Genomic DNA, 15,761 nt, shown 5'->3' on the forward strand with positions numbered 1-15,761 from the left:
CCAAATAATTAAGAACAGGATTAAAGTGAAAGACTTTATCTGCAGAAAGGGAGATTCGAGACAAATACGAGAAAAGTTTTGCAGCTAAAGGTACAGAAGAGCACATAAAATATAAATATAAAAATTATCTACCTGTTTGCTGAACCTCATTCAGCTCCAGGTACTTTTAATGAGTTCAGAAGGACTCACAAAATCCCAGAGTTTCAGCTAAACAGGAATTAAGTTTAAAAAGTGGCCCTTTGGGCTTACAGGTGGAACTAGGGAATAAAACACGACTGTCTAGTCTTTGCACTGATACATGCTAATAATCTGTTGTTTAAATGTAAGCTCAAATGCCAAAGCTGATTTAATCAGAAGCCAGTAAATAAAAAAAAAAAATCATCCTTCAGAACAGAAGGATATTTTCCATATTTCAAGGAATGTTTTACATTTAAATCTCTGTGTTGGGTTTGTGGGGAGGGGTACAAGGATGATCTCTGTGAAAAGCTGCTAGAAGCTGCCCTGGCTCCCAGCTGGACCTGCCTCTGGCCAAGTGGGACCCACCTCTGGCCAGGGCTGAGCCAATCAACGCCTCTATGAATAACATATTTAAGAAGGGACAAAGAAATCTGTGCCATGTGGGACCTGCAGTGAAGAGAGGGAAAAGGCGTGGGTGGCTGTCTGCGCTGGTCTGCCCGCCCCTGCAATCCCCTCGACTGGTAGGAGTGGGGCAGCAGCCCCAGCTTGGTGAGATCTCCAAAGCGCCCCACTCCTGGAGCACCCGCTGGGCACATCTCGTCCCGCCAGGGCTGCCAGTGTTCATCGGGCCAGTCAGATCCGTCATGGCTGCACCAGAGAGGACTGAGCTGAGAGAAACGGCCATGCAGACAGCAAGGACAGTGAAAATGGAGGGTGAGGAGGTGGCTGGAGCTGAGAATCCCCTTCAGCTCGTGGTAAGATGGCAGGGGGCCACCCTGCAGCCCATGGAGATCAAAGGTGGAGCAGTCCGTGAAGACCTGTAGCCATGGAGGACCCCACACTGGAGTGGGCGGCTGCAACGAAAGAAGACTGTGGCTCCATGGGAAGCCCACACTGGACCTGGAGATTAATGGTGGAGCAGTCTGTGAAGACCTGCAGCTGTGGAGGACCCCACACTGGGGCAGGTGGCTGCACCAAAAGAAGATCGTGACTCCGTGGGAAAGCTTGCACTAGAGCAGTCTGTTGGTGAAGGACTGCACCCTGTGGGAGGGACCCACACTGGAGCAGTTCGTGAAGAACTGCAGCCCATGGGAAGGACTCATGTCCAAGAAGGTCATGGAGGACTGTCTCCTGTGGGAAGGAATCTCATGTGGGAGCAGGGGAAGAGTGTGAGGAGTCCTCCCCCTGAAGAGAAAGGAGCGGCAGAAACAATGTGTGACAAACTGACCACAACTCCTATTCCCCATCCCCCTGTGCCACTGTGGAGGAGAAGGTAGAGGAATTGAGAGTAAAGTTGAGCCTGGGAAGAAGGGAGGAGTGGGAGGAAACTATTTTTAAGATCTGGCTTTGTTTCTCATTATCCTTCTCTGATTTGACTGGTAACAAATTAAACTGATTTTTTCCCCAAATTGAGTCAGGTTTTGCCCATGACCATAATTGGTGAATGATCCCTCCCTGTCCTTGTCTTGATCCTCGAGCCTTCTGTTACATTTTTCTCCTCTCCATCCCATGGAGGGGGAAGAGTGAACGAGTGGTTGTGTGATGATTAGTTGCCAGCTGGGCTAAACCACGACATCCTCATGTTAGCCAAACTTAGCTTCCTACACTTTTATTTTTAGATTGCAAATGAAAACAAAATAAAACAAATTAAGTTAAAAACCATTTCTATTTTTTAAACAGTGGCTTAAAGGGCATTTTAATTCTCCTGAATACATCCTGTCTGTCACTCAGTTTGATACTTGATGCATTATGTCTCATGCGTGGGCACTGGCAAGCTGAGGGATGGTCCAGCCCTCATTTTTATGGCCCACATTTCAGATTTGAAGTTCAAACACGGTTTATCACTACTTTTACAGTGACGCTGGGTCAGGTCCAGAAATTTCCAAAGGCAGATCAGCTGTAAGGAACAGATCCAGATCTGAATTTTCTAGAAGCCTGATATTATATGAGCCAGGAGCCTACACAGACAAGTCACTATGTTTTTTTACTCACTTAGAGAAAGAAACAGTGTGGCTCTAAGAACCGCTATTTGAAACCTTGTTTGAAAGACTCTTTGATATACATTGATCCTGATTTTAACACCCCTGCAACTCAAACTCTGAATAACTTCAATCTTCTCACCACTATTATGGAATTCATCAAACTCCTCCAAAATCTGACTGTAAAGCTACATCTATTTTTCCTTCACGTTATGCTCCCTGCATACCTGCTTCTGTGTATTAGATACATTTGATGATATACTGTGCTACTGTGGTTTTATTCGTTATTATAATTCCTTTTCTCACTGTCTTTCTGAACTTTCAAAACTATATGGAAGAGATTAATTCTGTTTTACAGGTCAACTATGTCTTTCCAGCCTTAAGAATAAAAGTAAATTATAATTAAATGTATCCAGATTATATATATTTCTTATGAGATGGATGAATTGGAGAACCTGTCATTCTTTTCTCTCAGTAGTTTAACTTCCTATACAGAGTCAAATCACAGAATCACAGAATCACATAATGTTAAGGACTGGAAGGGACCTCAAAGGATCATCTAGTCCAATCCCCCTGCCGGAGCAGGACCACCTAGAATAGATCACACAAGAACGCATCCAGGTGGGTTTTGAACATCTCCAGAGAAGGAGACTCCACAACCTCTCTGGGCAGCCTGTTCCAGTGTTCTGTTACCCTTACTGGGAAGAAGTTCTTCCTCATGTTTAAGCGAAACCTCCTATGTTCCAGCTTATATCCATTTCCCCTTATCCTATCATTAGATGCCAGTGAGAAGAGCCTGGCTCCATCCTCATGACAGTCACTCTTTACATATTTATAAACATTAATGAGGTCCCCCCTCAGTCTCCTCCAAGCTAAAGAGACCCAGCTCCCTCAGCCTTTTCTCATAAGGGAGATGCTCCAATCCCTTCATCATCTTTGTGGCCCTGCGCTGGACTCTCTCCAGCAGTTCCTTGTCTTTCTTGAACTAAGGGGCCCAGAACTGGACACAATATTCCAGATGCAGCCTCGCCAGGGCAGAGTAGAGGGGGAGGAGAACCTCTCTCGACCTGCTAACCACACCCCTTCTAATACTCCCCAGCATGCCATTGGCCTTCTTGGCCTCAAGGGCACATTGCTGGCTCATGCTCATCCTGCTGTCCACCAGGACGCCCAGGTCCCTTTCCCCTGTGCTGTTCCCCAACAGTTCGGTCCCCAACTTGTACTGGTACATGGAGTTGTTCTTACCCAAATGCAAGACTCTACACTTGCCCTTGTTGTATTTCATTAAATTTCTCCCTGCCCAGCTCTCCAGCATGTCCAGGTCTCTCTGAATGGCAGCACAGCCTTCAGGTGTGTCGGCCACTCCCCCCAGTTTAGTGTCATCAGCAAACTTGCTGACCATGCACTCTATTCCCTCATCCAAATCATCAATGAATATGTTGAACAATACTGGTCCCAGTACCTACCCTTGAGGGACTCCACTGGATACAGGCTCCAACTGGACTCTGTCCCATTGACCACTACTCTCTGGCTTCTATCCTTCAGCCAGTTCATAATCCACCTCACTATCTGATCATCCAGACCACACTTCCTCAGCTTAGCTGTGAGGATGCCGTGGGAGATTGTGTCAAATGCTTTACTGAAGATAGACCACATCCACTGCTCTACCATCATCCACCCACTGGGTGATGTCCTCATAAAAGGCTATCAGGTTTGTCAAGCAGGACTTCCCCTTAGTGAAGCCGTGTTGACTGCCCCTAATGACCCTCTTATCCTTGATATGCCTAGAGACAGCACCAAGGATAAGTTGTTCCATTATCTTTCCAGGGATGGAGGTGAAGCTGACCGGTCTATAGTTACCTGGGTCATCCTTCTTGCCCTTTTTGAAGATCGGAGTGACATTTGCTTTCCTCCAGTCCTCAGGCACATCTCCCGTTCCCCACGATTTAGCAAAGATGATGGTGAGTGGCCTGGCAATGACAATGTACCAGCTCCTCAGCACCCGCGGGTGCATCCCATCAGGACCCATGGATTTAGGGATGGCCAGGGTGCTTAACTGGTCCCTAGCCAAGTCCTTATCAACGAGGGTAGACTCCTCCTCTATCCTGACTTCCTTAGGAGCCTTGGAGTTCCAGAGCTCATCAGGATAGCTTCCAGCAGTATAGACTGAGGCAAAGAAGGCATTCAGTAACTCTGCCTTCTTCTCATCCTCTGGCACCAGGGCACCCTCCTCATTCACCAGTGGGCCTACATTGCCTCTAGTGTTAGTTTGATCTGCAATGCATTTGGAGAAGCCCTTTCTGTTGTCCTTGACCTTTCTTGCAAGGTTTAATTTCAAGGAGGTCTTAGCTTTTCTAGTTGCCTCCCTACATCCTCTGACAACAGACCTATATTCCTCCCAAGTGGCCTGCCCCTCCTTCCATGATCTGTACACTCTCTTTTTCCACTTGAGTTTGCCCAACAGTTCACCATTTAACCATGCAGGTCTCTTGGTACCCTTTCTTGACTTCCTACCTGTTAAGATGCACCAGTCTTGAGCTCAGAAGAAGAGGTCCTTGAAGGCTAAGCAACTATCTTGGGCCCCTTTATCTTCTAGTACTCTGTCCCACGGGATTTCTCCTAGCAATTGTCTGAAAAGATCAAAGTTGGCCCTACTGAAGTCCAGGGTTCTAGTTCTGCTAGGTATTCTCTTCCTGCCACATGAGATCCTGAACTCCACCATTTCATGGTCACTACAACCAAGGCTACCTTCGACCGTCAGCACTTCAACCAGACCCTCCTTATTAGTGAGAATAAGATCCAGCAGCGCTTCTCTCCTAGTACGCTCATCCACCATTTGCGTCAGAAAGTTATCATCAATGCACTGAAGGAACCTCCTGGACTGTGGATGGCTGGCTGAGTAGGCCTTCCAGCAGATAACAGGATAGTTGAAGTCCCCCATGACAACCAGGGCCTGCATTTGTGAGACCGCTGTCAGCTGCCTGTAAAAGGCCTCATCAACCTCCTCATCCTGATCCGGTGGTCTGTAATAGACACCAATAACAGTATCACACATGCCAGATTGTCCTTTAATTCGCACCCACAAGCTCTCAACTTGCTCCTGATCCGCCCCTGGACAGAACTCAATGCACCCTAGTTGCTCCCTCACGGAAAGAGCAACTCCACCACCTCACCTTGCTGGCCTGTCTTTCCTGAAGAGGACATTGCCATCCATGGCCACATTCCAGTCATGTGAGCTGTCCCACCAAGTCTCAGTAATTGCTATCAGATCATAACCCCCTGATCGAACGCAGATTTCTAACTCCTCCTGTTTGTTCCCCATGCTGCGTGCATTGGCGTACAGGCATTTCAGAGAGCCAGCTGAGCACGCCGATTCCATCCTAGGGGGGTGGGAGGCCTTATTCCCTGAGCCTGGTTTACTGAGTCTAGTTACATCCCCCTCCTCCTTCAAATCTAGTTTAAAGCCCTCTCGATGAGCCCCGCCAGCTCATGAGCAAGAATCCTTTTCCCCTTTTGAGACAGTTGAAATTCGTCATTTGCCATCAGACCCGGTTCTGTGAAAGCCTCCCCATGATCAAAGAAACCAAATTTTTGTTGGTGGCACCAGCCTCCGAGCCATTTGTTAATCAGATGTGTTTTCCTGTTCCTATCTGAATTCTTTCCTGCCACTAAAAGGACTGAAGAAAACACTACCTGTGCTCCTGACCCTTCTACCAATCGCCCCAATGCCCTGAAGTCCCTTTTGATGGCTTTTGGATGTCTCTCTGCTACCTCATCGATTCTGACCTGCATGACCAGTAACAGATAATAATCAGAGGGCTGTACCAGACCAGGGAGTTTCCCAGTGATGTCCCTGACCCGGGCCCCAGGGAGGCAGCAGACTTCCCTGTGGGTTGGGTCCGGTTGGCATATTGGCCCCTCTGTTCCCTTCAGAAGGGAATCACCTATGACAATTACCCTCCTTTACTTTTTTTTTTTTTTTAACAGATGCAGTCTGAATGCATGGGGCAGACTGTCTCACCTTAGGCAATCCCCTGAGTGGGCTCTCGTCTATATTTTCCTCTTCATTTGCTGGCTCATCAATTTCCAGAGCCCCATACCTGTTGTGTGAGGGCAGCTGGGTAGGTGAGGGAGGCCTGGAGGGAGCTCGCCTGCTGCCCCGATCAGGGACCTGTTTCCATTCCCCTTGGTCTCTTAGGTCCCCTCCCTCAGCCTGGTGGGAAGAGGGTAGGAGATCCTCTGCTTCTTGCGGAGTGTCCATCTGCTGCCTTTGTCTGAGGGATGATACAGTGTGGCTCCACCAGTCGATCTCCCTCTCACAATCCCTGATACTCCTTAGCCTTTCCACTTCTCCTTTCATCTCTGCCACCAGGCAGAGCAGATCGTTCACCTGGTCACAGCATATAAGCGTGTTTGCAAGTACAGAAAGTTCTATGCCAGCATTTAATATACTTTTACATCTATAGCTGTTGTGTTTCATTGTAATTTATGATTAAAGAAATTAAATTCGGTAGGTGAAAGGATAGTAATGTTGTTAAGGAAATGGCATGAAGAAATAGATATCTATCTACTTACCTTCTCCTAGGACTTTCCGTCACTGTTACAGTTTTTGCTGATTTTACTGAACTTGACAACAGCAACCAGACCACCACCAGCATGTAGGCACCCAAGGATGCAGGTCAATCTGAGAGAGCTCTGAACATATCTTGCTCACATAGGCTTAAATAGATGTAAACCACCAAAGTCAACTAAGTACTTGAAAAAAAATCTTTTGAAAGTGCACTCTGCCTTACAGGACACTGTGTTTGGTCCCTCATTCTCAAATTTAACTTGCTTGTGATAATCATCACATAAAGTGTAACAGTGCTAGTACTGGTTTTCAGCTGTGAAGAGTGAAAGTTAGAATTGGTCAAAAACATTTGGTGAGTGGATCACACTGGAAGATATTGGCTTGCCAGATTTGAAAAATGTTCCACAGCAGCATCTTGATTCAACGACACATACTTTGAAAGAAAAGCATTGAAATGAGTCATTTTTTGTTTTCTCATTTCAATAATACTGAAGTGTTTTGTTTCAAGTTTATAATTTGCGTTTATAATTGTTTCAGTGTTATTCTATGTTTTTTGCCTCAGCATCAAAATGTCAGTTTCCAGTGTTGCCAAATCTCTTTCTTTTTTTCCTCTGAATTTCCTTTTCAGAAAAGATAAAATCCAATCTTGACTTTTTGTATTCATTTTGAATGGAAAATGACATTTGAACTACCTGAAATTTCCCATAGAGCAGAAAATAGCTTTGTTCATCAGTCCAAGAGCCTGTAAGAAATTAAATTAAAGAATAAATAAATAAATAAATAAACAAACCATTAAATTTTAGGTTTAGCAGAAAAATACACATGGAACCTTACAAATAACAGAGAACTGAAAGACACGTTTTTCACATTGCTTTAACAGAAACCTCTGACGACAGTTTTTGGAAAAGCTTCCAAAATAAGACTTTTTCTGCATCTTTAAACATTAACTTAATTAGATATGAACACTATGCTTTACCTTGGTTCACATATACAGCCTTTCCTCCATTTTATGAGACTCCATTAATTTCTTCACTGAAGAGATATGCATGTTTCTGGGATGACTGACTCAATGCCATGCCATCCAGAACACATAAATCCAGGAGAGGTTACTGATGTGTTGCCAAGGAGGACAACAGTTACCGCATGGACCCATGACAGACCTTGGAAGTTCCACATCGTAATCTGCAGCATACAGGACCTGCCATGTCTTTATTGCAAAGGGCAGCCTGTTGTTCTGGGGGGTTTTTTTTGAGATATTCACTAAGGCAAAGGAAAAAAAAAAAGGGGAAAACCAGCACATTTGCTGGTGGGCTTGAACTCCTAGCAGAAAGTGAATGTGGGATGTATTTGCTAGCAAAACTAGAACTCTTTTCTATCAATGCATTGTTTCTCAAAACAAAAATTAATTCAAAGAACTGATGAAGTCTTTAATGATATATGTATGGAAACTATACGGAAACTAATTTGTGAATTAATCATGGAAAAACATGGGATATTTGGAGATCTGCTTGGCCAGCAGGTCAATGGAGATGATTCTGCCCCTCTACTCTGTTCTCATGAGACCTCACCTGGAATACTGTGTTCAGCTCTGGTGCCCTCTCAGTACAGGAAAGACATGGATCTTTTGGAGCAGGTCCAGAGGAGGGACATAAAAATGATCAGAAGGATGGAACACCTCTCCTATGAGGAAAGGCTGAGAGAGCTGGAATCATACAGCCTGGAGAAGAGAAGGCTCCAGGGAGATCTTATTGCAGCCTTCTAGTATATAAAGGGGGTCTACAGAAAAGCTGTAGAGGGACTTTTAACAAGGGCATGTAGTGATAAGACAAGGGGCAATGGCTTTAAACTGAAAGAAGGTAAATTTAGATTAAATCTAAGGAAGAAATTTTTCACTCTGAGTGTGGTGAGGCACTGGAACAGGTTGCCCAGAGAAGTTGTAGATCCCTGGAAATATGCAAGGTCATGTGGGGTGAGGCTTTGAGCAACCTGGTCTAGTTGAAGATGTCCCTGCTCACTGCAGGGGCTTGGACTAGATGACCTTTGAATGTCCCTTCCAACCCAAACTTTTCTATGATTCTGTAAGACTGTAGGCTTCTGGTCTCCTCTGTGATGTCTCCTTGGATTTTGCTGTAAATAACCTTTTGATCATTGAGAATTTTTAAAATAAAAAAGCGAAACATTACTCTTTTCCCTTTACTTCAATGTTAAACTCATTGCATTGCAAAAACAACTGCTCTGCACTTTGAAAAAATATTCTCCCATATTCTGTCTCATATTTCATTCTTTTGTTTCTCCTTGGAGAAATGAAATAAGAGTGAAGCTGCCTGGAATATAAAGTATTTTCACTCCTCCTTTTACTCTTTCTCCATTCTTTAAAATTCAAAGTATTCTTAGCTTTGGAAAAGTTAGAAAGCAGGAGAAGCATATTGAATCATGGTAATTTTGCACTCCTGTACATCCCTGCTTGATGAGGCTTTGTAATGTCACCAGCTGGCAAACAGAAAAAATTGTATTTCATCTTCCTCGAGGGTAAAAAGTAGAGGAAAAAAAAAGAAGAATGATAGGTTTTACATCAAAACCCTGTAAAATAAAGAATTTTATTGAAGAATGTTTTCTGTTCATTTGCATGCTAAGTACAGGAAAAAGCAGTGAAATTTCAGAATTTCCTGCAAGATTTGGTTCGAGTTTGGTTTGTTTTTCCTTATTTGAGGGGGCAGAGGAGTGGCCTTGGGAGGGTTGTTAATTATTCCAACCAATCCCGGGCCCAGCCAGCACCGGTTAGCTTCTCCAGCCACCCACTGGTGCCGTGCCCAGGAGGTGGAATTGCAGCCCGGAGCAGTGCTGCACTCCCCAGTCTGGAGCTGGGATAGCAGGAGCTTGGGTCTGAGGAAGAAATGCTGGAGCATGAGAAAAGCTCAGCACTACCCGTGCCGAGGACTGGCTCAGGTTGCACCGGGACTACGAACGCCCTTAAGTGCTTCCTTGGCTCGGTGCCTCTAAGTACACTAATTGTTTTTCAATAGATCCAAGAAATGAACCGTTGCCAGTTGGAATAATTTTCTTGATGAAAGAACATGTTTCTCTTCCATCATCTACGTATTTGTGTTTTGGATAAGTGACAACAGAAAAGAACAAATTTTGACGAGGTGTTTATTGCTGGGCAGTGTCCGCACGGTTAGTCACGGGTTCAAGGCTGCTTTCAGAGCCACTCCTGCCCAACTCCCCATGTAAACTCCCAGGTTCATGAGAACAGGCAGCCCCAGCTCAGGCTCCGTAGCTGCGGTGTGCACATACCTCAGCTTGACTTCTCCTGGCCCCAAGACTTGTTTCATGAGTGTGCGTGATCGCCTTGCATATCCCACACTTAACATAGAATCGTAGAGTGGTTTGGTTTGGAAGGGACCTCAAAGATCATAGAATCATAGAATCATAGAATCGTTAGGGCTGGAAGGGACCTTCAAAGGTCATCTAGTCCAACCCCCCTGCAAGGAACAGGGATATCTCCAACTAGATCAGGTTGCTCAGGGCCTCATCCAACCTCAACCAACAAGATCATCTGGTTCCAACCCCCTGCCATGGGCAGGGACACCCTCCACTACACCAGGTTGCTCAAAGCCTCATCCAGCCTGGCCTTGAACACTTCCAGGGATGGGGCATCTACAACTTCTCTGGGCAACCTGTTCCAGTGCCTCACCACCCTCAGTGTAAAAAATTTTTTCCTTATATCTAATCTAAATCTGCTCTATTTCAGTTTAAAGCCATTGCCCCTTGTTTTATCACTACATATCCTTGCAAAAAGTCCCTCTCCAGCTTTCTTATAGGCCCCCTTCAGGTACTGGAAGAGTACCTGAAGGTATCCTCTGCTCTGATATTGCTGGAGCATCCTAAACTGGCTCACTCCCAGCAGCATGGGCAGAAAAGGTGCACGTTATGATGCTCCAATTTTGTACCATTCTTTGGTATAATCACAGTTCTCTAATAAAACTGGGGACATGCAACTAAATCCAGACATAAAGAATATATATTTAAGCAGGAAAAAGCATGGATATTAACCACCTGCTCCAGTGACAGCAAATTCCTAAGCTGATATTTAATGCATTTAACCATATTACAAAGGCTCACCTGAATCCTGTATATATAGATTCCTAAATGATCTGTAGAATAAATATTTACATACTTATATTTCCCATGAAATATAGGATAATTTAATTTAATTTCAGAGATAGAGCAATAACACCTAAAAACTCCAGCCAATAACAAGCCAGTTTTATTATTAAGCAGAATTAAAACAGAAAGGTAATGAGAGGTAGTCCTCTTCCTGTGGACTATTTAGTCTAAAGAAAGACGACTGATAAAAAGCAGCGGAAAGGAAGCATTGTTAGATGGGAAGCTGAAGGACAGATGGGTTGTCTGATTTGCCAAAGAAGGGACAGGACTTGTCTATGTAATATTTTGTAGATAGAAATGGCTATGTGACTTCAAATCTGGAACTGCCTCATGATCTCACAACTTGGAGAATAATAGGACCATCCCTTATTTACTTGTCAAAATTACTTGAAGAAGATAAGGGAGTAAACAAGACAGAATTGAGGAATCTGCACACATGCTCTAACCACCGAGATCCCTTCATTTCTCAGAGAGTTCCACAATGTTGGATCATTTATGATTGCAAGCATTGTCCCACTTTCCTCATTAGGTATGATTTGATTCATTCTTCCATTGCCCTTGTACATCTTAATTACAGGAGGCAGAATTTTTTATTTCTGCAGTAATTATCATGATACAGTGTTAATATTTATTGATTCTCAAGTATTGAAGTACAGATTACTTTCTATAATCATTTGGACATAATCATCAAATTCAGCACAGATTCATATATAGGTTGATATCGTTCCAAACAATGTTTGTGGGAAAATGAGCTATGTCTGAAAAAATTGCTCGATCCTACCACAGAAAAGGTACTTAAGTCTGTCAAAATTGCATTAAGAATTGATTGGAGACCTATGAAATGCAGCTTTGTACCTGGCTCACGCACGTTGTCACCTCTGTACCTCCAGCTCCTGCTGTCTGCAGCATCCTGGGAGTGATGGATGCTGAGTCTGATGGCAAACCCTATGGTCCAAGAAAGATTCACAGCCTGGGGGAGGTTTACTCTAAACTGGCTGTAGCCTGGTCTCGAGATTTGAACACCCATTTGCAGCTATGGTGCATTAGGTGCTTTCCTGAGGGAATTTTCCATGCTTTTCTGGGGCATTTTATCAGTTTTAGTGTTTTTTGAAAGAAATTTGATACGTTGCTCCGAATCTGTGACACCTGGTACAAAGCAAAGCACAGTGAGCAGGAACGATTTGGAGATTGGCTTTGAAAGCCCACAGCTGAACTGAACTAAGACATTCATGTGAACATATCCTGCTTGTCCCTACACACCAACAGTAAACAGCATCAAGCTGGCTTTTCCCAGCCCACAGGAAATGAATACATTTTTATTTCCTTCTTAACAAATTTTTCTCATATGGGAATGTACACGATGGAGAAAAACAGATCTTTTATAGGTATGGGGTTTTTTACTCTAATAGAAAAGAGTTCTACTATGGATATTATAAGCAAACATATGGGTTACAGTTTGTGGATGTTTATTCTCTGCCTAGTAATTCTATAGGAATTCCTCAACTTCTATTAGATTTTTTCATTATTCATTAAGAGTTTAATCTGTAAAGTCAATTCCATTGAACATTTCTGGTGTCATCATCATTCAATTCATCTCCACCTCTCCATCTCATGATGACCCTGTGTCAGGAAAGTTTCTTGACTGAAAACAGCACTCCTGGATGAATTTAAAAATATGTGTTCGAGTTCCAGCAAGAACAACAAGCACTAACATTTAAGTGAACAAAGGCTACCTAAATCATGCTTGTTGCAGAGGTAGATTTAAAATATTTTTACCTTTTTTGTGACTGAGAGACTACCTTTTAGCCTGTGTATTCAGCCTTCCCTTGAGTGGTTACTCTAAGGATCACTGAGGTAAACAGGGTTACTTATATGCTTCAAGTCTGACATGTCTAAGTACTTTGTGAAATGGGTTGAAAATCACTTTTAAACTTGACTATTTTTTTAATACTGGCATTATTTAACACCATATCATGGTACATTAAAGAGTAAAAATTGTATTTTTTTTTTCAGTTTTTGAGATATTCCCATTAACTACAGAGTCTTGAGGTATTGTGAACTGACAGTCAGACGTGGCAGATTAGACTTGCCCCTATATAGCAAAGTGAGGCAGTTAGTAACTCAAGGACATATTTTGTCCAGCTGCAGAAAGTATATTAAAATTCTCACAACAGCTAATTCCCTCACAACTCCGTTGACAATTGCCAGCAGCTTCTATGAAAAGCTGAGCAGCCTCATTACAAATCACCAGGTGAACTCAATGAGGTTCAATGTTTAAAGAAAGTCAGAATAATAATTCTGTAAAATTGAAGCACAAACCCCAGTGGAGAGTGTTCCTGTAAGAATTAAGTTATTACATTTTTAAGCAATCACACATAATAAAACAGCTGAAATATTGTTTCATAATAAATACTATTGCTGATGCAAATCTGATTCATTCTAATGGCTACTATAATTAACTGCATGGTTTGTGAGCTGTTAATTTTGAGGATGAATAATTGGTTAAACCAAGTTTTGTGTATTGCTATGTAATACGTTTGTTCAATTTTCCACTTAATTTCAATTAAAATGGGTTTTACATGTGCTCCACTGTTACAGTTTTTATGCCTATTATTTTTAATTAGGGAAAAGCAATACCTTGGTATAACAGAACAAATGATCAACATCGACTGTTTTTTCCAAGTGTTTTTTCCATTAAAGATATTTCAAACTCATATCACTTTAAGTATCCAAAATGTTAATCACTGCTTCTGAGGTTGAATGGAACTGGGAGTCCCAGCTCCTGCACAAAACAGAAGGGAAAAAAAGATCTCTTGGTCTCCTCATTCACTTACTGACCACTACACAATGATTTTCCGTTCAAACTATGTATCTTTGCTACCCTTCCTGATGTTTTCAGCACTCTAAAATGTTTTAGTGATTAGAGCTGCGCGGGGATGTTCACCACTGAAAAGGTGATCTTGTAGGTGCTTCTATTTCACGGTGGGATCAACCGCCAGCTGGAAATTCCTACCCATCTCCACAAAAGGTGCCTAGACAACTGACTGGATGCTTCTATTCTGGATGGGTGGTGTTAAACTAGGTGACTGCCACTGTCAGAGTCATATATTAGTCTTCATTTCTTTCAAGAAAAAACTTGCCTGTAGATCAGTCTTTTAGTGGCATAAATTACTTCCCACATCATGCTGTCCCTGCAGCTCAGAAAGGCAGGTGAAAGCTCCATCCCTGCCACTTGCCAGTGCCTCTGTTGCAGGCAGACTCCCATAGAGTGGGCAGAGAGGGTTATTTGCATTCCTTTACTCCTGGCTGCCCTCGCACGGGACTCCCTAGCTCCTAGGGATTGCTGTTTCACTGATAAAAAGAGAGCAAATGTTCTAGCGGAGCTCTTTGTTCGTTCTCCCTCCAGAGCCAAATCTTTTCAGGTGTCTGACAAATTCCCAGCACCGTTGATGCAGTTGTTTTAGTTCTGACAGTTCTCACTTCCCCAGTGTTAAAGATTTGGTGGCTGGAGTGCAGCTGGCAGCTTTGCTGATGACATATGAGGCAGAAAACCTCCAGCCTACTCTTCCTTAGCTGGACTGGTGCTGCCAACAGAGCACATCTGTGTCATTAATAACACTGGGTTATTAAAAAAAAGGCTTTCAGGGTGCTGGTCAATGAATTTTTATTGTGCATTTCACAGAAGCTTAAATAGAAAATAGAAATCCAGACATTATATTTTAAAAGTCAAACAAAGTAAGGTTAACCAATTCTGACTAAACAGAGTCATTGCCTAACCCACATCATCAAACACTTCACAGACATTTTAATGCATTTATCTGCATTGCATCACTATCCTCACTTCGGAAATAGAGAGGAACAAGAGACATAGAGGTAGGAGAGCTATTAGCTCAGGAACTATTGGTACCGTAAAGGAGTTGTGCCTAGGTTGGTCTGTTTGCACAAGATTGGTTCCTACGTCTCTGAAACAAAAATGTAGCCTACAAGGTCACTACAGAACAGACCTCGTGTTAGCATTTATACCTCAACAAAAGATTTCTGCAGATTTGGAGAGATTTCTGTGGGTAGGGAGAAGTTTCTGAATTCCTGAAAACATTCTATTATAGTGTTCATGATGCATGCTTTAAAAAAAACACATGGAAGAGAAGTAGTTGGAAAACAACGTATGTGAAATATGGAGCTGCACAGAGAAAAGCATCAGCTGGATAGTGAAATATTTAAGGGGAACCTCTTCTTTCATTCCTTTCTCTCTTTTTTTTTTTTTTTTTTGACATGGTGAGTGTGTGTACCAGTAAGTGCATCTACTACGAGCTGTTTAAGACACTTTAGAAGACTTTTTCCATAATTAATAACCAACCCACCAACAGATATCTGAAGATCTGATGGCATCTCAGCCCCATGCACTAACCACCTGCTTTGCCATGTTCCCCGGCAGGCCAGATGACTCTGAGGACGCAGCACGTTCAGGACTCCAAGATGGGCTTTGTGATCAATGCAATATACTCCATGGCGTACGGCCTCCACAACATGCAGACATCACTGTGCCCAGGCTATGTGGGCCTCTGTGACGCCATGAAGCCCATCGACGGTCGGAAGCTCCTGGAATCCCTCATGAAGACTAACTTTACTGGGGTCTCTGGGGACATGATCTTGTTTGATGAGAATGGCGACTCGCCAGGAAGGTAATGTTGACACATTTCAGATTGATTAATATCAGATATATTTACTGTACATAGTATACACATGCACACTTGACATCAGAGCTAAGATCTCACACTTTTATTTTCGCATTTCCTGTCTTTCTGTGCTTATTTTTCAAAAATAATTTATATTTTTTGTTTTGTATACATTTTTGAAAACGTTTAAGA

The 15,761-nt window shown here is 43.1% G+C and overlaps 1 protein-coding gene across 3 annotated transcripts in view; it reads left to right on the forward strand.

Moving 5' to 3' along the window:
* The window catches only part of GRM5 (glutamate metabotropic receptor 5), a 297,088-nt gene that overhangs the window by 232,992 nt on the left and 48,335 nt on the right, over nt 1–15,761 (forward strand). For all 3 annotated transcript variants that reach the window (XM_086614295.1, XM_086614303.1, XM_086614312.1), the window contains exon 4: nt 15,329–15,575. In XM_086614295.1, coding sequence (XP_086470421.1) covers nt 15,329–15,575 — 247 coding nt within the window. The remainder of the gene's footprint in view (nt 1–15,328; nt 15,576–15,761) is intronic.

Source organism: Tauraco erythrolophus, chromosome 1 (genome assembly GCF_009769465.1).
Source record: "Tauraco erythrolophus isolate bTauEry1 chromosome 1, bTauEry1.pri, whole genome shotgun sequence".
In the NCBI taxonomy this organism is placed as follows: domain Eukaryota; kingdom Metazoa; phylum Chordata; class Aves; order Musophagiformes; family Musophagidae; genus Tauraco; species Tauraco erythrolophus.